The sequence below is a fragment of the Onychomys torridus genome, chromosome 1 (assembly GCF_903995425.1).
Source record: "Onychomys torridus chromosome 1, mOncTor1.1, whole genome shotgun sequence".
In the NCBI taxonomy this organism is placed as follows: domain Eukaryota; kingdom Metazoa; phylum Chordata; class Mammalia; order Rodentia; family Cricetidae; genus Onychomys; species Onychomys torridus.
Window position 1 is genome coordinate 63,640,471 of NC_050443.1, and position 22,389 is coordinate 63,662,859.

Here is a 22,389-nt window from a genome sequence, read left to right on the forward strand (position 1 = left end):
CAGCAATGGGTCGGAAAGGGTGTGAGCTGCTGAAACATTCCTGAAGTGATCTTCAAAGGGCTGTTGGCTTAGTTGGCTTGGGAAGAGCTCTGTATCTACTCAGAAAGACCTACCCTTGCATGGCACTCACTCAGTCAAAGATGCATACAGAAACCATGACATCTTTTACTGCTTACACTGAAGGGAACCCTCCAATTGGCCTTTACCAACAGTGAATAAGAGTATAGAATACTAATGAAAATACAGAGAGGGATAGTGAACAGGCACAACAGGCTTGTGCTGGTGCTCTGCACTCATGGCAGTATCCCTTGGGGGTACACACCAATAGATTCCCTTTTCACAGGGGTGGAAACCAAAGATGGAGAACCTCACTCAGAGCTTGAAAGTGACTCAGTTTTAGGGTCTAGGCTTGAACTCTGACCATCAGGCTCTAGCATGCACATCCCATGGTACCACACCTGCCCATGGCTGGAGGCTTATTCCCATGTGTACACATGAACCCAGAATAGTGTAGTGACTTGCCCAAGGCTATGACACTCTACCTGGTGAAATTAACATTAGAACCCAGGTCTCTCAGGTTTGGTTTCCTCGAAAGCTAAAAGCATCTTTCCCAGAACTGCAGTTAACATGGAAACTTGGGGTTAATTACCATGCAAGACTCAGTCTACCCACTTGGTTTCCACAATGCTGCAGAACTTAAAATCTGTTAGCTATAAAGGCCCATAAGGAGAGATAATAGGGATTGGATGCCTTTGGGATCCCAGTTCTAAAAGCTCTCAGACATGCACCCATACTTTTTACATCTTCTTGTGGATAAGGAACCTCTAGGGTGGTAAAGAATGGTCACCTGGTGAGTTAGAGATAGGGCTGGACTATACCCAGAGCCTGGCATCTGACCAGTGGTTTTTTCCTCCACATGCCTTGCTCCCTTGCCCAAGGCTTCCACCTAAGAAGTGACAAGGAGTTGCAGGTAGATTTGCATTGTAGCGACAAGGTATTCATGATTTTCTCAGGAAAATCCATATCCAACTGATACACATGTCAGATTGCCTGGCAGCCCAATTCATAATGATTAAGACACCAAATGAAAACAAAGACAAGAATCAGTGAGTCCAGGACTAGAGTAGAGCTAGGCTTTGAGGCAAGTACCAGCCTCTGGCTTTCCTCAAAATGCTCCCATCTGAGGCTGGAGAGATGGCTCAGTGGTAGGAGCACTTGACTGCTCTTCCAGAGGCCCTGAGTTCAATTCCCAGCAACCACATGGTGGCTCACAACTATCTGTAATGGGATCAGATTCCTTCTTCTGGTATGCATGGAGATGGAGCACTCATGTACATAAAATACATGAATAAATGTGTCTTTTAAAAAATGTTGCCATCCTATGCATCATGGATTGTTTGGTTGGTTGGTTGGAGACAGACTCACATAACCCAGGCTGACCTTTCAGTCACTATGTAGCTAAGGATGACCTTGAATTCCTGAGTGTCTTGCCTTCACCTCAATGCTATAACATTTGTTTCTAAGCACATTGTAGAGAAATAATATTGATCTTTTGCATCTTTTGGTGCCTCTCAACTCTATGCCTCAAGCCAGAGCCTTACTTGCTTTCTATCCTTGGTCCTGCCAAGCTGAACAAAACCTGTTGTGGGATATTTGTACACAGTGTGAACAGCCAATAGCTAGGCAGGAGGTATAGGCGGGACTTCCAGGCAGAGCAAGGAAATAGGAGGAGATAATCTAGGCACAGAGGAGATACCAGGAGACACAGAGAGGAAACAGAGATGCAAGATGGAAGAGCGGAAGCCAGGGAGTGGTGGTGCATGCCTTTAATCCCAGCACTTGAGAGGCAGAGGCAGGCGGATCTCTGTGAGTTTGAGGCCAGCCTGGTCTACAGAGCGAGATCCAGGACAAGCACCAAAACTACACAGAGAAACCCTGTCTCGAAAAAACAAACAAACAAAAAAAAAGATGGAAGAGCAGTAATGCCACGTGATAGAACATAGATTAATATAAATGGGTTAATTTAAGTTATAAGAGCTAGTTAGGAACAAGCCTAAATAATCGGCCGAGCTTTCATAATTAATAGTAAGTCTATGTGTCACTTGGGAGTTGGCTGGTGGGACAGAAAAAGACTCATTACACAAGCCCAGGGCTCAGTCACATGAGAGGACCCAGCAAAAAGAGAAGTAAGGGTGTGGCTGAGCAAGGGCACTAGGCCAGAAAAGCAGAACTGAACACAGAGGGGTCAACACATGACTCAAAGGACGTGGGAATCCACGGTGGCCCAGAGGGGTCTCAGGAGTGTTGGGTTTGAGATGCCTCCTGTATGCCTACAACTGGAGAGGATGTAGAGGGAAAAGGGACCCACCTTTGAAAATCCTGTTGATGGTGAGAGGCTTGTCTCCATGAAGGGAGCCCTTTCCTCCCTCCAGGCTGAAGCCCAGCCCTGCAGAGGTCTTCTCCAGAATCACTGTGCAGACAGTGGTCTCCACTGCAGAGGAAAGCACATGGGTGTGGTCAGTGATTTGCTCTTCTCCCAGGCCCAGCTGCCCAGGCTGATGCCAGCTGCTTAACTACACACACACACACACACACACACACACACACACACACACACAGGGGAACACACTCACATCTCTGCAGCACAACAGGCAAGCTGGGAAGGTGTATGGGGGTCACACATTCCCGCACAGTGCCACCAAGGATGGATCTAACTGGCCAAAGGCAGTCAGTATGTGGCTCACGAGGGGCCTTTCCCCATACCAGTCCCCACCCCACTGCACTGGGAACACTTACTAGAATCTGTAGAAATGTCACTGGATGCTGAAGCTGATGCTGCAGATTCAGTAGAGGAGTTCAAGTCGTGAGTGGCCTCCACAGTCGCTCTCCTGGTGACAATGACAGCTTGCCTTGGGTCCCGAGCTTGCCGGAGGATAGCCAGGGCATCATTGTGGGTAGCCCCCTTGAGAGATTTGCCATTGATGGAAAGGACCTCGTTGCCTTTTTGAATTGTGCCTTCCTGGGAAGCCAGGCCATTTGGAAACACTCTGTGAACCTAAAGAAGCCAAAGGAATCAGAACCCACACACCACCCAAATCAGATTCCTGTTTGTGCTGACAGAGTCCAAGCCAGGTATCCAACCAAGCCCAGAGGAGGTTAAGGCAAAGACAACATAGATTGACTGTATCTCAGGGCAGAGCAACAGGCCCGGGCAGAAACCACCAAAGGTGATGGCCAGAGAGTCCCTAGCACTCTTCCCACATAATATCCTTGACTGACTCCAGTCCCGGCCACTCCCAGAGAACGTCTTCTGCCTTCCCAGATCACATTTCTAAGAATGCTTTCCTGGCAAAAACTGAGTCTATGGCTTATCGAGGGGTATTTATAAGAACAGGTTTCTAAGATCAAAGAAATTTGGAGACACCAGGTTAAACAAAATCTCCCAAAATGTTCATTGTTTAAAGACCCCAGCAACCCTCCAATGCCAGTTTACACCTCAGTTCTCTCAGTAAGCAACATAATAACGTGGTAACTCTCTAAACACATTTTAGGGAAGCTTATACCTTCTGGAGATACACTCAGGTCCCATTTCTACAGGAAGTACTTGAGGGGCACTATCCTAGGCTGCCTAGACAGCCTCATTCTTTAGCTGGTCCCTTTCCTCTTTCTGCATGATATGCAGGAAAAAAATAAAAACCTATCTTATGGCCAGAAAGAAAGACAGCTCAGTGGGTAAAGGTCCTTTCCACCCCACCCAGAGGCCTGAGTTTGAGCCCCAGATCCTATTCCACACAGCCTGGATCATGAAGTTAGGGGGTCTGAGAATATCCAAGTCTGCAACTGGTGACTTGAACTTGTGGGTGAGGACAGTAGCCCATGCTGGTCAGATCAACAAGACCAGGATTGACTGTGGGTCCACAGGTAAAGATGCCTAGAATGCAGACCTGCTGCTCTCCCCATGCTGTTCCAGATTCTAGATCCTGCAAAACAGGAGGCTGGACACAGGCTCTGCAGCCTGGGTGAACACTGTGGTGTGTGTGGCCTGTGCACAGCGCAGGAATCACTCCACCCTTCGGGTGGATTCCACTGAGCTCAGCCACCCAACAGGTCAACTTCACAACTGGCCACTTGAATATTCACCTTCTACACGTGGACAAAAACAGGGTGGCTCCTTCCTTTGCAAGAACTTGCCTTCCATGGGCTCCTCTTTATGTAGTATGGACTTCCTAGTCCAGAAGTTTTTTTAAAATGCCCTGTGGCTATAAATGGTACCTATCTAAATCCTAACGACCACCACAATCTACATTTCCAAAGGAAATTATGTGATAAAGTTGGCCCCAATTCATGTGTGCATATGCACACACGTGTATGCACATTTGTATGTGTCTGCAGCAGCGTATGTGTGCACATACATGTAGAGAGCACAGGACAACCTCAGCTATCACACCTTAGACATCATTCCCTTTGTTTGTTAAGGCAGAGTCAGTCTCTCAGTAGCCTGGAATCCGCTGAGTAGCCTCGCCTGGCTGAGCACCTGGGAATCTGCCTGTCTTAGCTTCCCCAGCTCTGGAATTAGAAATGCACCTTCGTTCCCACCTTTCTTTTAACATGAGTTCTGGGAATCAAGCCAAGCTTCCCATGCTTGTAAGGCAAGGGATTTGTTGACTGAGATATCTCCCTGATTCTGGTCTCCATTTTTAATGTATCCTCCACATATTTTCAAAAATATAAGAGCTTTAAACCATGCAAACTTTCCATTCAGGTGTTCTGGTGTAGAACATGTGCATGCATACACATGTGTGCATGTGTGCACATATACTCACACATATACACAGTATATTTTGATGCTCCATGTGTATTTAGTGTCTGTTTCAGTGTACTGGGGCTGTTTAGGGTACACAGAGACCTTCTTCACTGAAAGGGATATAATGTCAAAGAGTTAAATCTGTATCAGGCAGGAGCCCACACTGTGCCTCTTGAGAACGGTCCCAATGACTTTCCTTTAGACCCCCTGTCCTTACCCTGCCCAGTGGCCTGGTGTTTCCCAGCACAAGACCCCTTCCAGGCAAGTCTTCCCACCTCCAGCAACCCACTCTGGCTCTGGCATGCCGATTCCTAGGCCACTCACCGTGATCACCTTGTTTTCCAGATCCGCCCCTCCTGCCAAGCTGAACCCAAGGCCAGCGCCTTCTTCCTTATGTAAGATGGTGACGTGAATGCTGTCTAATTGCTGTGGATGAAAATACATACATTCACACACACTGTACTGCTGCAGCGTGAACAATTTAACACATGCTTTAGCACCATGCTGGTTTGTTTTATTAAACACCAGCTGGGCCGGGACTGCCACCTCCTCAGACTTCAGTTTCAGCAGCCCACAGGAATTACAGGAAGCTGAGGAGGGGAAGCAAATGTATGTAAAACAGCAAGCCCGGCCTTTTACTCTCGTACCCATCCACACCCAACTCCCACAGACTGGCGGCACATCACTAAGTCAGCTAGAGATCCGTCCAGGTTGGAAATGCTGCTTTACGGAGACATTGTGGGACAAGGGCAAATGGTAGGATTTGGGTCAGACTCTCAGAGGCCAGTGCTGGTTCACAATTGCTAGCTGCTCCTTCCCCCAGGGGCACAGCAGCACTAAGGGGCCCAGCTGGTATCATGCTCCATCATATGTGCATGTACACATATGTACACACACACACAGGTACAAACAGAAACTCCCAGGCAGGAGCCAGGACAGCTTTATGGCACTACCCAAAAGCAGGGAATACCATTCTAGTCTAGAGCTGGAACCTGGCACTCCAGTGCCCACAAGAGCCATAAAGGTGACAGACATGGGCATGAGTGATAGGCACAGAGGGAGAGCCAATCACATCTAATTCGAAGGAAGGCAGATCCAGTGCTACTGGCTTATTGCCTTTAAATGAAACAGTCAGAAATCTCAGGACTTACAGCCTCTGGAATCTGATAACTTTAAAATATCAAGTAAAATTTAGTTTCAAGGCCATGGTTCCTGGGCCACTAGTTTGTACATGGTACTAGGAAAGAAAAACCTGACAAAGCAGTCCCTTGGTCATGGGCTACTGGAGCCCCTGACTTGCAGGTCTTCTGACATCTTTTAAGGGGAGTTCCCAGGACAGAAGAGTAACCCAAGTGTACACGTCCCATTGACCCACACTGTCACACAACTTTAGGATTATTTGCAGGCTTTATTTCTTGGTCCTGTGGGTGCCTGCCATGCTAGGGGGAAAAATGTCTTCTGCTAACACTTAGATAGTCAGCTCTGAAGTTGAAGGTTTACTTCCAGCATGTTATTTGCATTAAACCAGGCTCCGGTGCCCAGTGGCTCATGCAGGCTACAAATGATTGGTGAGAACCACAGAGGAGAAACTACAGCCCAGAGGCATCTCGGAACCATTGGCCTTAACTGCACTCTTGACCTCAGAAGGGCAGTTTTGACTCTTCCAATAGCAAAGGAGAGTCTTCCCTTCCCAGTCTGCATGATCTCAGTGCAGGAATGGGTATGGGCCCTCACAAGCTTGCAGAGAGTGAGAGCCACGAGCCCCGCTCCTGACTGCTGCCTCCAGCTCTGGGTGGGCCACTTCCTCTCTACACACCATCGACTGTGTTCAGCACCTATGGGGGAAGCGGGGCTTTCAGAATGACGTGGCTAGGCACGGAGGCCCTCCTGAGCTCACCTTGATGTGTGCAGCGGAAAGAACGAAAGCCTCAAGGCGAGAGCTTACCTCACCTATGCTGTTTATCACTGGCAGGGCTACACCATGATGCTTCTCTCTGGACTCTGATGCCAGGTCAGCAGCCCATGGGATGTTGGCACAGCACTGGACTTGAGCTTAGAGACAGAGCACCCTGGCTCTGGGATCACGAACCTCCCTTCTCATTCATAAGGACCTGGTCACATTTCCCATCCACCTCCAAACACACACACACACACACACACACACACACACGCACACGCACACGCACACGCACACGCACACGCACACGCACACACACACACCATCCCAGCTAAGGTCAGGTCTTGACACTTGCTGTATCAAGTGACATGTTGTCCCTCTGACACAGACAGGACAAAACCTGGACCTAATGCCAGCACCATCACAAGCCTTGAGCTTCTTTAGCTACTTCCCGCGGTGACCACAACAGCCCACCGGGAGTTCTTGTCACTGCAGATGTGCACACAGGAAACCCACCTTCAATGTTGCCTCGTCTAGAACTCTCACTTCCTCGATGAGCTTTTTCAGTTCTTCTGAGCTCAGCAGGGAGATAACTGACTGGCCCGGCTGAGAAGAACAGTGGTCCCTGTCCTCAGTTTCCCCAGGGTTGGCAAGGCCTTCTGAATATTCTCTGAGCTCTGAAAGGCTTTCACAAACAGAGATAACACAGTGTGGTTCTTGAACTACTCCATCCTGCATGGGGTGCAGTGCTTTGGGAACTCTATTATTTTATATAATACATCCTTTCTCTGCAGCATAAACAATAAGTAAATCATAGCTGATTCAAGAGGGATAGACCTAGCCCCAGGCCTGCAGGAGAAGGCCCCTACTAAGATCCCCCTACTAAGCCACACATAAGTGAAGCAGGTCTCATCCACCTCCAAGTTCCAGCGAAAGAGGGAGGCAGAGTGCACAGGGCAGAACTCTGCTCATGGCCAGAGTAAGGCCCGGAGGGAAAGAGGACTAAATGTGCATACTCCCTGTCTAGGTCCTGGGCCCAAGCAAAAAGCAAAATGGATTCTTGTTGGAGAGCATCTCCTGGCCTCACCCGCAGCTCCTTAAGTTGAGAGTGGGCCTTTCAGGATGCATCAGCCTTGTGTGTGTTTGTGGGCAGCTTACTAGGGGTCTGGTCCGTCCCCCACACTTCCCATCCCAGCTGAGGTCAGGTGTTGTGTAAACTACTCCTTAAAGTGGAAGACAGAGATACAGTGAACATCTGTACACACTGACATGAGGTGAGATGGTTTTTTGATGGTGTAACTGAGAAACCTTTAACTGCTATATAACGTTTAAAAAAAAAAAAAGGATGGGGGCAGTGGAGAGGAAGCGGGGTGCACACACTCACTTGAGGGAGAACCCTGTGTCCGAGGCAATGACTTCACCAAGACCTTCTGTAGCTGTGTAATTGTTGGGAGGCGGCTTTGGAGAAACCCTTTCTCTGGGGACACAGGTGATCTGGCCACAGGAGACTGAAGATGGAAGGCACAGCAGGGATTTCATGACAGCTGACGATAACTGGCTACTGATGGAGTAGAGCTTACTGGTCTTTTCATCCAGCAGCTTGGTCTCACAGGACTGGGTCCTGGTCAGGGGGAAGCTCCGGGCCCTCTGACTTGGCATCTTGAGGCCTGGGCCTTGAGCGTCCTCAGTCTGTGTAGTCAGAAGTCTCAGAAGAGAGTCTGGGGAGAGAGCTTTTGGGCTGGGTCGCTGACCTGGGGGTGGGGAATCAGACATATCTGAGTCCCTGACCTCCAAAGTGTTAGGAAGGCCTGTGGCTATGGGCTCTATTTCCACCTGCCTGTGCTTAACAGAGACTGTAGCCCCATGTCCCAAGAGACCAGAAAACCGTCCTCCATCTTGCTTTCCTGCAAGTTTGGTGGTCTCCCCAGAGCTGGGCTGCAGGCTCAGTCTCTGGACTCCTCTCTCTGGCAGTTGTGAGGAGCCAAAGTTTTCAAAGGAGCTGATTCTCTGCCTGATGGAGGAGGAGGAGGAGAAGGAGGCCTGTGAATGTGGCCCTGATGGCTCCCTGCAAACAGGTGCTGGCTGAGTGGCTGAGGCTACTTCTGAGAGTCTTCTGGGGTCTTGGACACGATTTCTCAGACCTTTCAAGCTCTGACGAAACCAGGCTGGCTTGGGGGCCACTGGGGGCCCCTTCTTCACAGTACAGCCATCTGCTAGCTTGTGAACTCTGGGAGCACCATTGGTAGTGTCCACTTTTGACAGGACCCCCTCTGGGTGACCCTGTGTCCCATCCTCTTCACCCAGGCTGGCGTTTGGCTGTAGTGGCATGTGGCTGTGGTTCTCACTCATGATAGGGCTAAATAAGTTTTTGATGCAGTCAGAAATTCTAACCCAAGGGTCTTCAGTGGTGGTCTCAAAGCTATAGTCCATCCGCGCCTGCCTCCTCAGCAGCGGGTGTTTTCCTGGTGATGCTGGGGGGCAGAAACAAAGCCAGACCTGAGCATTACACCTCATTGGGGATTTTCTTTCTAAATTATAGTTACCCTGTTGAAGGGCTATGAAGCAGAAACAATGAGCATGCTAGGGACCAGCTCCAAGGGCTGCCACCTCACTGGGGTGCCAGCAGGCAGAACTGAAGAACCGGAGGAGAGTACCTTCTACCAAGTAGATGTGTTCTCTGTTCTCGGGAAATATTTGCTCCATCATCTGACAAGAGAGGACTCTAGATGGATGAGGGGCCAGGGTTGTCAGAGTCAGGCCAGACCCCATGTCGCCTCACTGCCCACTCAAACGTCCTCTCCACAGGCTAAAGTAGTCACACAGATAACTTATGAGAAATGGAAAGTGAGAGCAATTCTTTCCCTTTTAGACTTTCACTCCGCACGTCTCATGCTGGTCTGCGATTTTGATTTGGACTCTCCATGTCATTCAAGAGCAAGAAGAATGAGTGTGCCTACCGGTGGGGTGTGTACAGCATACTGAGGCTCTCTCGTTTCAATATTGCATACCTATGTGCCCACCGGAAGCCATGAAGTCACGTGAGTGTGGTACTCTGCCCACACACAGGGCATTGACCAGCTTGCTTGGGAAATGGGTGTTTCTCAATCAAAAAGAATTGTTGAAACTGTTGCAAGTCGAGAAAAGCTATGTGTCATTGATTTTGAATTATGGCCATCCATTGGAATCTGAAGGGTCCCTTCCTCAGTTCTGAGGTGGTATATCTGGGTTATAGTCTGGGCATTCGGAATGTGGTAAGCCCCATAAGATATTTTTCTGTTTCATCCACTTTATGCCCATGATGTCGTCAGGCTGCCATGTCCAAGGGGCAGCATGGCAAAAGCTTTCTCAGAATAAGAAAACATTAAAGCGACATGTACCTCCGTGGGCGGGGGGTGGGGGTGGGGGGGACCTCTGTTGCACTCGACTCCCTTCCCTAGGGAAGGTTGGCATCAAGATGGATGCCACTGTCAGTCTTCCGTGTTTCCCATGCCTCATCCTTCTCTGCGGAGAATTAGGCCACTTGGGGCGCATGTTCCAGGGAGAGTCTTCATATGAGGATGCACCCTTGTTTGAGGAACACTGTTTCCTCCCATCTCTTACGACAGTGCCCAGACTCAAGGGAAGCAGAGCCCTGAACTCTGATGACACCAAAGAAGAGCCATGCGTGATCGTGAAGGCCTGTGTGGGTACTAGAGACTCCAGAACTTTAGCAAGTAAGTCTGGCCCTTAGGCTGTTTCTGCATTTATAAATTGTTCAGCTATAAGGGCTGGGATGGTAAGAATTAGGAGTCCAAAGTTCTACAGGGAAGCTAGGGTGTGTCCTCAATTAGGATGACCAAGAGAAGGGAGGGGAGGGAGGTGGAATCTCCCTGGTGGGGCACCTCTCTGTGTGAGATCATTTCACTCCTATTGTCCTTTACTCTCCAGAGACCTTCATGTGCTTAGAGAATATTGTTTGTAGCCTCCCTATTTACTTACTCCTCTGCCACACTGGGAGCTCCTCGGGGCAGGAAACTGTCTGGAGCATCCATCCCTTCCTTCCTCACCCCTGGCACCAAACACAGCCGCAAACACCCACCACTCACTGTATGCTAGCTGCAGTGAGTCACATATCAGGATTCCGTGTAGTCTTTAATATTTGCTGACCAGTGAAGGAGCCCACAAAAGCAAAGGAAAGTGCCCAAGATCACAGTTAATGAAGGCTGAACCCAGGATCCTCTGTTCTTTCTAGTAAGCCAATAAACACTCAGGCTATGGCCTTGCATTGGCAGGTGTATCACTTGGACTTCCCATGGCTATCCACCTCCTGGATGTGGTGACCATGAGCAAGTACTGCTCAGGCTTTTCCCACACTGCGCTCTCACATTTGAGCATAAACAAATCAAGTATGCTGTCTTGCTGACACCCATACAATGCAGCTGCTCAGGGTAGCTGGGTTAGCTACGATCGTTGGACATCTTTCCGTGTAGACCCTCAAGAATGGCCTGCATCCACACCATCACCTCCCTGGAATCGCTGCTTCAACCAGGAAGCTTATCTTTCCAAAGAGCACTTCCCCTGTCCTTCTGCCCCAGCACTCCAAAAGCCTCCCTGTCCATCAACCCCGGCCACTGATGGCCAACCCATGGAAGGCACTGATCTCAGACTAGACTCTAGCTCCTACTTGATCCCTAGAACTTTCTCCAGAAAGACCTTCCTTCTGGAAGATCCTCATGGCTCACCTGGACTGGCACTCCTCCTTGGCTCTCCCTCTGTGGAGGACGAAGTCGGTGTGCTGACTGCAGGTCCTGGGCAGCAGGCAGCGGTGCAAGGACTTTTCCCTGCAGTGTCTTCCTGTGGCAGCAGAGGCAGCAGCTCTCTGGTTTCCTGTGGTGTAAACAGGAAGCCAGAGCGTGTCAAAACGGTAGTCTCCAGCTGTGAGAATGCAAGGCACTCTTGGGTTAGGACTTGAACATGAATATTGAGACACCTCTAGAGGTGTCCCCACATGACTCCCACAGCAGCCATGGGGAAAGGTCCCTTCCCACACACACACACTGGGCTGTTGCTGCTGCACAGTGAACCCCTCTTAGATGCTCTGGGTATCCCTAGCCTTCCAGCAACCTGCTGTGCCCGATGTGGGTATGCATCATAGACATGGGAAGTTACTGGCTGTCTGTGGTGGACACAAGAGGTGGGGATAAGAAAAATGCTGGCACTACTTTGCTTACAACAGAGTGTTGGTCAACTACCTGACCCAGGAAGGTCCAGGCAGGGGCCAAAGAAACCTCCGTGAGACCACTCAAGAGAAAAGCATGTCAGTTGCTTCCCTCATTGGTTTTAAGTTTTTACAATGACATTGTTTATTTGTGTATTTATTGTGTTCACAGCACACACATGAAGATCAGAAGACAGTGTGTGGGAATCTCTTCTCTCCCTCTATCATGTGGGTCCCGAGGACTGAATTCAGGTCATCGGGCTTGGTGACAAGCACCTTTACCCACTGGGCCTTCTTACCAGTTCCAACTTTGTTTTCTTTTGTTTGAGGTAAGGTCTTGCATACCCTAAGCTAGCCTCGAGCTCTCTATGTAGTCAAGGATGACCCAATGCTCCTGCACCCATGCCCCAAGTGCATGGACTCAAAGCATGCACCACCACACTGGTTTTATATGGTGTTGGAGGTCAAACCCAGGCTTATGAGGTAAGCACTCTATCAACTGAGCTCCACACCGAGATTCACAGGGTAATTAGTACTTAGTCAGCACCATGTTCTGGCTCCCCTCTGCAGCACTTAGAATGAATGACACCACCAAGCTATTGCAGAATGTTTTCTCCATGGAAAGGGCTGCTGCCTCAGGATCCTCCTTCAAACAACCTTGTGAGGAGCTGGACCAGGTACCAAGTAGCCATCTACTAGTTAGGTAGAGCTATCATAAAGCCTGCGTGAGATTCGGTGTCCAGAGGCAGCAGCAGCCGAGGGCACGTTGGATCTTGGTAGCATGGAAGGCTTGCTAGGAAAACATTTTACATCTGCTTCTGGAACAAAACTGAGACTTTCCCAGGCAACCAAGCATGGTAGCAAGCAAGTGCCCTCTAGAAGAAAAGGCAATGCCAGGACCCATCTAAATGATGCTTCTGACACGGGTTTGTATGGAAGAGAAACAGTTTTCTGTGCTAGGGTGGCTCCCAAGCCCTGTTCATTGGGGACTCAGGTCACCATGGGCCAGGTGACAAGGCTATAGGCCTTCTTCCAGAGGAAGGACAGCGGTAGGGGCCACTTGCCTCATTTAGTATTGAAAAAGACATGTCAAGTGCCCAGGGTCTCAGACTTAGCATCTATGCTGTCCACAAACATTCTTTGGGAAAGAAAGAACTGTAACAGTTGGAAAGTGGTCACAGTCATTGGCCAGCCCAAGGTCCCTACTCTAGGGTGAAGACGTGGAGATGTAAGGGAGTGTTCTGAATTACTGAGGGTCAGAGTGTGCAAGGAGGCCCTCCTGAACTAGTTCCATTAGCACTTAACAGTAAGCCAGTAATAACATCCAGTCTTCTCCAAGATGTTCACCACACAGGAAAACTCACTGTACAGTTAGGGGTTCTGTGAGGTGACAGCCACCCATATCCACAGACTGTTGGGTACTTTTACAGACAGACATAGCCAATGCCAGCAAGTCATCTTGAAAAAGACCCTGATGTATATCTGTGGTGGATTGAATGAGAACGGCCCCCACAGGCGCTATATTTGAATGCTTGGTCCCCAGTTGGTGGAACTGTTTGGGAAGGATTAGGAGGCGTGACCTTGTTGGTGAGGTGTGTCACTAGGGGTGGGGCTTTGAGGTCTCAAAAGTCTCCTCTCTCTCTCTCTCTCTCTCTCTCTCTCTCTCTCTCTCTTTCTCCCTCCGCCCCCCCCATTGTAGTCTCAACATGTAAGCGCTCAGCTACTGCTCAGGCACCATGCCTGCATGAACATGAACTTACGGTCATGAACTCTAAGCTCTGGCACCATAAGCCTAATAAATTCTTCTATAAGCTACCGTGGTCATGGTATCTCTTCACAACAATAGAAAAGTCACTAAGACAAAGGCTGTATGTCTTACTTTCCTTTTTAAAATTTTCTTATTTAAAAAAAAAACTTAGAAATAAATAAAAATTTCTCACACCAAAATTAACCAGACCCAAAGTCTATACAATTTAAAGAACTTATATACAGTTAGAATTGGACTTGAAATGGAAGTTGTGAAGCTTCACATTAAATTTCACACTTTCTGTATCATATATATCTTCTGTACTTATCTGCCACCAAAGACAAAAACAATCTATGATCAAATGATCACTGGAAAAGTAATGATCTTTCCATCCTCCTTCAAACTCCTTTCCATCTCCTGCACTCAGCCCTTCCTCAGGCTCTTGTGTCCATATTTTCTTGTTCTTTCTTCATGTTAGACTGCACCCATGTGTACATTTGTTTAAATGTACACACATATTATTTGGCTAGATGCCATTTATTCTCAGATGAACATATGGTTTATTTCTGAGACTGTATGACCTCACTTAATAGTATACATTCTAAGCCCATCCATTTTTCTGAAAAACAATTTCCTGAATTTTTTTCATTTACTTTTTCTTTAGAGTTGAGAAGTATTCCATTTTATGTGTATCTATTTGTCCCCCCTCTCTCCCTCCCTCCCTTCCTGTGTGTGCACATACACACGTAAGTACACAAACAAGTAGGTACTTACATGTATGTGTGCTTGTGCCTGTGTGTATATGGGTGTAGAGGCTAGAGGGACAACTTCAGGTGTCCTCAGGAGCTGTCTGTCTGTTTTTTGAGAAAGTCTCTCCCTGGTCTGGAGTGCCACAGACAGGCTAGACTGACTGGCAATAAGATCTGCCTGCCTCTGCCTCCCCACGCTGGCTTGCTGCTGCTGTTTTTGACATGGGTTCTCAGACCCTTATGCTTCACTGCAGGCCTTTTATCAATTAGCTATTTCCTAGACCTCCATGTTTTACCTTTTTGTGAGGGGGGGTAGTATTGCTTTCAGCTATTCTATGATTTATTTGTTTGTTTTTGTTTTTCGAGACAGGGTTTCTCTGTGTAGCTTTGCGCCTTTCCTGGAACTCACTTTGTAGACCAGGCTGGCCTTGAACTCACAGAGATCCACCTGGCTCTGCCTCCCAAGTGCTGGGATTAAAGGCGTGTGCCACCACCGCCCGCCCATGTTTTATCTTTTAATCAACACTTTTGATGTTGCATTCTCTGTGGAAGAAGTCTTTAAAATTAATTCTAAAATTATTTTGACTTCTAAACAAAATTTTCTCAGGCAAATTTTTTTCTGGTTCAGTGCTTCCTGATTGAGAGGGAGGGGAGGAAAGAAGATAAGACGGTGAGGACACGGATTCAGCAAAAACGACAAAATAGTTTTCTTCAGTGTGAATAGTATTTTGAGGCAGTGTGGGTGCAGTGCCCACAGATGCCAGAAGTGGGCATTAGATCCCCAAGAACCGGAGTTGCAGGCAATTATTAGCTACCATGTAGGTGCTGGGAATGGAGTGTGGATCCTTTAGAAAAGCAGCTCTTGTGTCATCTCTCCAGCCCCACAGGAAATACCTTGAAGGTCCTTTTGGTAGAGGAAATTGGGTTGCCTTAAGTTAACATAAATGGGAAACATGCATAGACTGTCATACATATCGGCTTGAGAAGGGTCTTAGGGCCCCAGCTAGAAAAAGACGACAGAGAGGAATAAGAGGCGAATGTAGGAGGAAAAGAAGAAGGGAGGGGGAGGAAATGGAGAGAGGGTAAGAGGGGTTGAAGATGGAACCACAAGCAATAAGGTCATTCGGAAAGGTGTAGGAGTGGCCAAGGAGGTGGTTGTTAAGAAGATGGTGCATAAAGTCAGTTGCTTCCTGTTTTCTGCCAGCCTGGGATCCTGTCTTTGTGATGTCTCTTCGCAACAGTGCTCTGTTGGCTGTATGAATAAGTCACAGAAGGGTCTGCTGGCCATGGAAGATGTCCAGAGAGGACAGAAAGAGCAGCCACAGAATGGCCTTTGTGTTACTGGGGACCGTGTTGCTGGTGAGGTCAGGGAAGGAAGCCAAAGGCTGGGTGGGGCAAATTGCTCAAGATGTGAGATGTTGAATCTGAGGAAGGTGTGTGTGTGTGTGTGTGTGTGTGTGTGTGTGTGTGTGTGTGTGTGTGTGTGTGTGTGTGTGTGTGTGAGAGAGAGAGGGAGGGAACTCACACACGTGTGTTTATATGTGTCTATGTGCTATCTTTAACACCTTGGCTCCTTGCCTGCCCTTCTCTGCAGAAAACCTGCTTCCTCCCCTGGCTGCCAAACTTGGCAATGCTCCCAGCCCTACATGGGGCCCCACCCAATCAAGCAGCCCAAGGCAGTCATCAGGGCAGGTGTTCTCCTTTCCTGAATCTGCAGGAGGAAAGCGAAACATCTACCTTCTCACCTGCCTGTTTCTGATTTGCTTTCTAGATTCATTCTCAGAGTCAGAAGCAATGACATATTTGCTGGAAGGGGGTGTCAGGGAAGCAGATTCCTGGCCTGGGATAGCCCAGCCATGGTTGCTAGTGTGCCCTGAAAGTCTTCCTGTTGGGTAACACGGCTCCTCCTTCCTTCTGTGCCTTAGCCAGAAAACTCAAGACCTTCCAGCCCCACACACCTCACCAAAGTTTGTCAATCTGCAATTTGGCTTCTCCTAGGGGATTCCCAGAGGCCTTACTTTACATGCTTCTCCTAGCAATGTGAACTTAGTAAGTTCCTTTTCTGGTAACTGGGACCCTTGCCCTCAGACCCTTGCAAGGACAAACAGACAATATGCATAAACATGTCTAGCCTAGTGCCCTATGTTAAAAGTTTCAGCAGCCACCTTCCTGTCTACCTGCCTTCCCTGAGAAGTGGGGCTGGAGGAAGAAGAAGGTCTTGACAGGGTGGTGGGGAAGGCTTGGCGCTGTATTCTGAAGGGAGATGTAATGCTCACAACAGCCGGTAGAGGGAGGCACTCAAGGAAGCCCCAAGTAGCAGCTAAGGACACCTGGAGTTAGCGAGTCTGGTTCCCCCATTCTCCCCACCTACAAGAGGCCAAGTTAAGAATGGGTAACGGGGCCAGTTTTTCACGGTATTCCCACAGGCAATTAATTCCCCCTCTCTTAGTTATTTAGGTGACAGCTTGTGTGGGTAAGCAGAGCACCTGAGATTTCCGGGCTCAGCCTCCCCATCGTGGAGCGAGCCTGCTCCTGATCCACCACGGTGTGAGACCCATGACCCATGCAGAGAGAACTCTGAGTGTTAGTGCCAACAGCTGCCAGGCCTGGAACTTCCATGTGGGTCCTGCGAAGCTTCACGTGTCTCTCCACAGTGGGCCTAAAGAGCGCGTTTCTCTAGGCAACACAGCAACCTGCAGATACTTCTAATGCTCAAGGGCAGCTGTGCACGATGCAGGGGACACGCGTCCCACTACGCACACCCTCCTACCTGGCTGCATGTGGGCAAGGTGTGCCCGGAAGGGTCTGTGACCTTCTCTTCCAGTTTCTTCTGAGGCTCGCTGTCATTTTTAAAGTATTTTCTGGGTGGAGGCTTGGGTTTGGAGGATGTCGGCTTTCTCACCAAAATCTCAAAAGATTTCTTCAGTCTCAGTGGTGGGTGGCTGTCTCTTTCCAGGCTCCCAGGAAGGGGCGGGCTTTCCTGATGAGGCCTGGATGGGACCCCGGGACACGGCTCTTGCTCCTGCCCTGGGGGCAGGCTGGGGCTGAGTGTGCAGCCTTCCCTCTCAGAAGGTTGTGGCTCCGCACCTGCACTGCAGGGACTTCCCCCTGGTGACCCAGACATGTAGCTGCTGTCGCTGCTGGAGCGGACCATGATCTTCTGGGCCCTCCGATGTGGGGGTGCCGAGTGCTTCTCACGTTCCTTCTCCAAGGTGGGCCGCCCATGCCAGCTGCTCTCCAGCCTTTTGACACCTGCATGGGAAGCACAAGGAAACATCCTAGCTAAGCCTCAGAAGACCGACATCCCTAGGGCTGCAGGCGGCACTCTGAACATCCCACTGCTCCAGAGGTGGTGGGCCGGCCCCTCAGACTTGGAGCCTGGCAGCCTTGGGTTTGGACTCCAATAAGTTTTCTAACTTGGAGTTGAGAAAATCATTCAACCTTTCTGAGCCTGCCAGGGACAGACAGGAAGACGCACTGTTCAGACCACTCAACATTACTCATGTGCAAGAGCCCGGTGTCCCAGCTGTATGGAAACTGGTGGCCAGGTTTAGCTGTGAGCCTTTCCAGGGCTTTGCCGCTGCACAGAAATGCCATACCAACATGGGAGCAGCCCAGTCTCAGCGGCTAGTGGAAGTGAGGGTGGCCTATACAGAGCTAGCCGTTGCTGCCAACTCGGGGTTACCTGAATGAACCATGCTAACTGCAGGGCCCCAGGGCTGGCTGATTTCAGTTTCACCCAGCTCCGCTTCTCTATTCCACTCCCTTGCATAGAAGCCGACCCCCAGCTAACCTAAAAGACATTTTACACACTACACTCTGCCTCAGCATCCTCTTCCTGGGAGGAGACTTACACTCCGCTTCTGCATAATGTTGCTAGACTTGCCTTGAAGTTCACTAGCAAAGACGGAAAACATGTGGCGGTGCTTTGAACCCCACATTTGAAGGGGTACCCTCTTTTTCCTACAAAAGAAGTGAAACCACAGCCCCACTCCCATCCCCACCCCCACCTCCCACTCCCACCCTCCCCACCCCACCGTGCACCCCCGACCCCTGCTCCTTTTCTTTCCCATCACACACACCATGGTTTTCTGAACTGTGGCATCTACCTATCTCCAAGACACTGTTCTTTCTAGTGGCAAATGGTCCCAGATACCTCTTTCCTGAAACTGCAACTCAAGGGACTGGGGGCCATGGAGACCTAGTCATTTGTGGGTTCATTTGGTGCAGTTAGGAGAGCCAAATGGACCCTCATGAGAAAGCAGCAAAGCCAACAGGATGTGATCCAAAACACACGTTAAAGGAGGAGCTTTTTGCTCTATCTTGGTCAGAGGATAGCATGTCTCTATTTGAGAAACCTAAAACACTAGAGGAAGACATGAACGCTAACACTCCCATGCATCTAACCCCCCCCACCCACCCCTACCACTGTAAACAGTGTGCTCGTGAGGGTGGGGGGCAAGGGCTCCCTGCCAACTCCCCTGTGCTACTGTACATCTGGGGTGGGTGGGCCCTAAGTAGGACCCAGTGGAAATAAAATGTGGTCCTGCCATTTCCTCTGAATGTTTTCCCACACACTTCAGCCTCCTTGCCAACATAAGTGTTAACTCTCCAGGTTGGCCTAGCACATGAGTGTCCTGGAGTGACCTGGCTAGTGCTCAAAGGTTAAACACAAGGAACCGCCTAGAGAGCCAGGTCTGTGACCCCCTGGCCAGCTTCTTCATGTACTGGTCATATGTCTTTGGCAAGGAGCCTCTCTTCCAGGGCCTCGCTTATTCTAACAACATGTACATAAAAATTGATTCGGGGTTGTGGTGGAATAATACATTAAGATTAATTAGGAATTTGCAGTGTCTATATACAGATTAGGAATTGCAAACTCAGGGCCTGCAGGGTCATTTTGAGGGTAAGGCATTCTGGCAGATCAGGAGAGGAATTGAAATGACTGCAGAGCACCTGCCACATTTAAAACAATACCAACCTTGTGCTTTGCACACAAAGCAAAAATGAGAGCCAAATTTAACCGGTGAGCTCCTGTCTTTCAACCACCATCTAATGTCACGCATGCACGCCGTGACTGTTCTCATGCTGCTGAGGTAGGGGGTGGGTTAATGGCTGAACCCCAAGCTTTCTAAGGAGACAAGGATATTTTGAGTAAAGCTTCACCACTCCCCTTACCTTCCAAGCTCCACTGGTGCCTGTCCTTCCCGAACTTGATGCCTTCCACAGCCTGAGCCACGGCTTCCTTGAGCTGCTGCTCAGAAACCTGGAAAAGATCCATCACCGACTCAAGCAAGATGTGGAGGCAGGTGCCGCAGACTCCAAAGCCTGTACCTACCCTGCCCATGGCTTCTACTTTCCACTCTGCAAAGAGCTGATGAATTCAGCTTCCAGAAGCACCCTGGGCACCAACCCTCCCCCAGGGTCTTCCGGGTGTCGTGTCATGTCCATCAATAAAGGCATTTCCATTGATCCCCCTGGTTCTCCTTCTCCTCACTACTGTGAAACTCTAGGCAAAGTCACCATTTCATAGTCTACTTCTGAAAGCTATTCCCTTAGCAATGAAGTCACTGTCATTGTCATGGTCATCAGCATGATCATTATAGAGCCTGTGTTATGCCCCACAAGCCATTAGTCCCTTCACAGTAATAGTTAAATGTGAGGGGCTGGCTCAGCACTTAAGAGCACTGGCTGCTCTTCTAGAAGACCAGGGTTGGACTCCCAACCCTCACATGGTGGCTAACAATTATTTGTAATTCCAGCTTCAGGGATATGACACCTTCGTCTGGCTTCCTTGTATACTGCATGGATGTAGAACACAGACAGAAGCAGGCAAGCATCCACACACATGAAAATAATAGATAGATGATAGATAGATAGATAGATAGATAGATAGATAGATAGATAGTAGGTAGATAGATAGATAGATAGATAGATAGATAGATAGAAGGTAGGTAGATGATAGGTAGGTAGATAGGTAGGTAGATAGATAGATAGATAGATAGATAGATATAGATAGATAGATAGATAGATAGAAGGTAGGTAGATAGATAGATAGATAGATAGATAGATAGATAGATAGATAGATAGATAGATAGATAGAAAGTGTGAGTCTAGGAATCAAGCAGACTTACACCCCATAGCAGTTTCTCCATCATCTACACTTAGACACAGCTTAACCTTCTAAGCCTCAATTTCTTGTTCTATAAGCTATTCAGTAAAAATCTTCACAGTGTGGAAAGAGGGCATTTTACAAAATAAGTTATTGCTAATGTAAATATGAGAAAGAAAAGAAGAAAACAATAAAAAAATTTCCTAGGCTGGAGAGAAGGCTCAGAAGTTAAGAGCCATCATTTAAAGTAAAGGCCAGAATTCAATTTCCAGCAGCCATGCTGGGCAGTTCACAACTGCCTACAAGGAATCCATTGCTTCTGGCCTCTGAGGGCACCTGCACTCACATGCACATACCCACACACAGACACATATACATACACGTCATTTTAAACAGTAAAAATAAATTCTAAAAATAACTAACACCAAAAATTTCAAGCATGCATTCTCAGACACAGTCAATAGACTGAAATAACAACTCTCAAGATGGGAAAGAATACTTGCAAATCCATCTAGTGACAAGTCAAAATCCAGAAGATAAAGAACAATAGCAAAAGTCAAAATTCATTTAAAAAATAAGTAAAAGGCTTGGGTGGACATTTCTCTCAAGAAGACATATAAATGGTCAACACACACGTGAAAAGATATGCAAGGCCACTAACTACTGGATGAAAATCTCAATCACAGAGAAATATCACTTGACACTCATTAAGACAGCTACACAAACAAACAAGAACAAGTCTTGGGGCTGGAGAAAGGTCTCTGCTCTGTGGTTAACAGAGATGCTTGCTGCTCTTTCAGAGGACCAAACCACATTGAACAGATCCAGGGCATCCAATGTCCTCTTCTGGCCTCTCCAGGTACTGCACTCACACACACACACACACACACACACACACACACACACACCCCCCACATAAAAATATAACAAGTCTTGGCAAGGGCATGGAGAAATTGGAACTCTTGTGCACTGTTCATGGGACTGTAAAGTGGTTTAGTGTCTATAGAAGACAGTATGAGAGTCCTTAAATAATTAAAAATAGAATTAATAGATGACCACATCTGGGAATAGACACAAAGGAATGATAGATAGATAGATGATAGATAGATAGATAGATAGATAGATAGATAGATAGATAGACAGATAGACAGACAGACAGACAGACAAATAAGACCAGTGTGGTGGCTCATGCCTGCAATCTCAGCACTCAGAAACATGAAGCAGGAGGATTGCTTCAAGTCTGAGGTCAGCTTGAGCCACATGGTGAGTGTCAGGCCAGTTTGAACTGCAGTATGAGACTCCATCTCAAACAAACAAGAAATTAAAAAGTATCTCAAAGCCATGTGTATGCCTCATGATCTTTTTTCCATTATTGCAATAGTCAAAGGCAGAAACAATAACTACCCATTGAAAGCTGGGTGCCTAAACAAAATGCAGCATATGCATACAAGGGAGTATTGGTCAACCTTAGAAAGGGAGGCAAATGGCACGGGTTATGACATGGATACATTTTAAGAGTGTAATGTAAATGACATAAGGCTGTAACAAAAGGGCAAAACAAAATGTGTCATGGTTCTGCTTATGTGGGATGTAGGCAGAACAGAAAACAGAAGCATGCTTACTAAGGCCTATGGGGAGGGAATTGTTCAATGGGTAGAGTTCAGGTTTTCAAGACAAAACTTGGCAGTGATTGCACAACAGTGTGGGTGGCCTTCATGCCACTGAACTGTACCCCCGACTGCCTGTCTCTCTGTGACTCATAAGGTGTGTTCATTTTCCTTTCAAGCCTTGGTTTCCTCATTTGTGAACTGGAACTTGACAAACATGACTAACACACATGGAAGAAAGATTAAATAATAGTGGGAGTGGCTATCCCTACGTTC

At 48.2% G+C, this 22,389-nt stretch overlaps 1 protein-coding gene across 4 annotated transcripts in view; it reads right to left on the reverse strand.

Annotated features, from left to right (window-relative positions):
- Nucleotides 1-22,389, reverse strand: part of Il16 (interleukin 16) — a 94,570-nt gene that overhangs the window by 845 nt on the left and 71,336 nt on the right. For 3 of the 4 annotated variants that reach the window (XM_036193510.1, XM_036193503.1, XM_036193519.1), the window contains 8 exons: nucleotides 19,573-19,660; nucleotides 17,165-17,646; nucleotides 11,423-11,567; nucleotides 8,086-9,172; nucleotides 7,218-7,386; nucleotides 5,129-5,230; nucleotides 2,797-3,055; nucleotides 2,369-2,491 (listed from right to left, as the gene is read on the reverse strand). In XM_036193510.1, coding sequence (XP_036049403.1) covers nucleotides 2,369-2,491; nucleotides 2,797-3,055; nucleotides 5,129-5,230; nucleotides 7,218-7,386; nucleotides 8,086-9,172; nucleotides 11,423-11,567; nucleotides 17,165-17,646; nucleotides 19,573-19,660 — 2,455 coding nt within the window. Of the gene's footprint in view, nucleotides 1-2,368; nucleotides 2,492-2,796; nucleotides 3,056-5,128; nucleotides 5,231-7,217; nucleotides 7,387-8,085; nucleotides 9,173-11,422; nucleotides 11,568-17,164; nucleotides 17,647-19,572; nucleotides 19,661-22,389 lie in introns of those variants that run through there. The other variant, XM_036193527.1, reaches the window with a different exon arrangement.